Here is a 1,388-nt window from a genome sequence, read left to right as displayed (position 1 = left end):
CAGGAATGCAGTTATTCTTCGGATGTGGAAGTTTATGAGTATGTTATTAATGGACTTTGCAACATAGGGCAGCTTGAAAATGCCGTGCTTGTGATGGAGGAGTGTTTGCGAAAAGGATTCTGTCCAAGCAGGCTGATTTGCAGCAAGCTAAATAACAAATTGCTTGCTTTGAATAAAGTAGAAATAGCTTACAAGCTATTTTTGAAGCTTAAGGATGCCCGTCTTGAGGATAATGCAAGGAGATATTGGCGTGCTAAGGGGTGGCATTTTTGAAGTCGTAACAATGGGGAGCAAGAACAAAATGTCTTGCCTTCTCGCAACATGATTTGTACTCGGAGGTGATATTTTGTTTGCTAGTGAGTGCGTGATGAACCTTCATCTAGGTGCGTGATCTTTAACTTTTGCTGAGTATCTACATAAGTAATTTGTTGGATTTTCTTGTTCATGTAAGCGTTCCAAGAATTCTAGAAACATTTAGGTGGCCTTATTTATATATGTAAGCTTTTTCAGGGTCTTGTTGGTATGTCCCATTTGTTGGTGCTCGTTGTTCCAAATCTATTCATTGCACTTCCTCTTTTGAATTATTTTTGGGGTTTTATTGATTTTATTTTTTGCTTCTTGTTATGCAGCCACAGTAGTTGTCTGGGTTCATCTTTAGGCAAGGAAAAATACAGCTTCTGATGCTATGTTGTAGCTCAGAATTTCTTATACCCAAATCCTGATAGTTGTTACCCTCTTCAGGATATAGTTTGAAATTGGTGGAAGTATACTTAGCGGAAAGATTTGACTGGATCTTCCCGCTATACTTTCTGATTCTTACTATTGAGGAATATAGTGTTTCGTCTCATCATGATTTACAGCTTAACACTTTTGGCCATCTCATGAAGGCTTTATAGAAAATCGGTGCTCGAAATTGATGTCTTTCAGATGGAGATGATAGTTCGGACTTCAAGAAAAGGCTACCATATTGAAGAGGTAAAGTTGCACTTTTGAACTACTATAGTCTGTGTTTATATTTCATGATATCATTGCCATTTGTGAGTTTTTATTGTGAATTTTTTATTGCTTTTGTCCAGGTGTTTCATTTGGTTGTTTATTGTTTATTGTCATTCAATGCGTACTCTATCTTATTTCTTTATTTATTAATATTTTTCTTTACTGTTTATTGTGACCTTTGTTTTTTGAGATTCAATGGATGTATTTGCTCTCTCTCCTTTCGTCAATAAGGATTTTAGAACTCTGGTCCTGGCTGACAAGAATAGTATCAACGTTAATTGGTCAAGCGTGTTGATCAATGTGAGCATGTTGTTTGTGTCTATTTCCTATGAATAGAAACCATATGCGTAACCGAAACATGTTCATGCCATTCGTTTCTATAACGATCTTCC

The 1,388-nt window shown here is 36.4% G+C and overlaps 1 protein-coding gene across 1 annotated transcript in view; it reads left to right on the top strand.

Annotated features, from left to right (window-relative positions):
- LOC21389096 (putative pentatricopeptide repeat-containing protein At5g43820) overlaps positions 1-672 on the top strand; it is a 2,133-nt gene extending 1,461 nt beyond the window's left edge. Inside the window, exons 2-3 of the mRNA XM_024175520.1 lie at positions 1-383; positions 630-672. Of these exons, the coding sequence (XP_024031288.1) occupies positions 1-273 (273 nt within the window). The 3' untranslated portion in view covers positions 274-383; positions 630-672. The remainder of the gene's footprint in view (positions 384-629) is intronic.
- The last annotated feature ends 716 nt before the right edge of the window (positions 673-1,388 follow it).

Source organism: Morus notabilis, unplaced genomic scaffold, assembly GCF_000414095.1.
Source record: "Morus notabilis unplaced genomic scaffold, ASM41409v2 Scaffold480, whole genome shotgun sequence".
Lineage (NCBI taxonomy): Eukaryota > Viridiplantae > Streptophyta > Magnoliopsida > Rosales > Moraceae > Morus > Morus notabilis.
The sequence above is the reverse complement of the archived record's forward strand: the minus strand, read 5'-3'. Positions and strand labels throughout refer to the sequence as shown.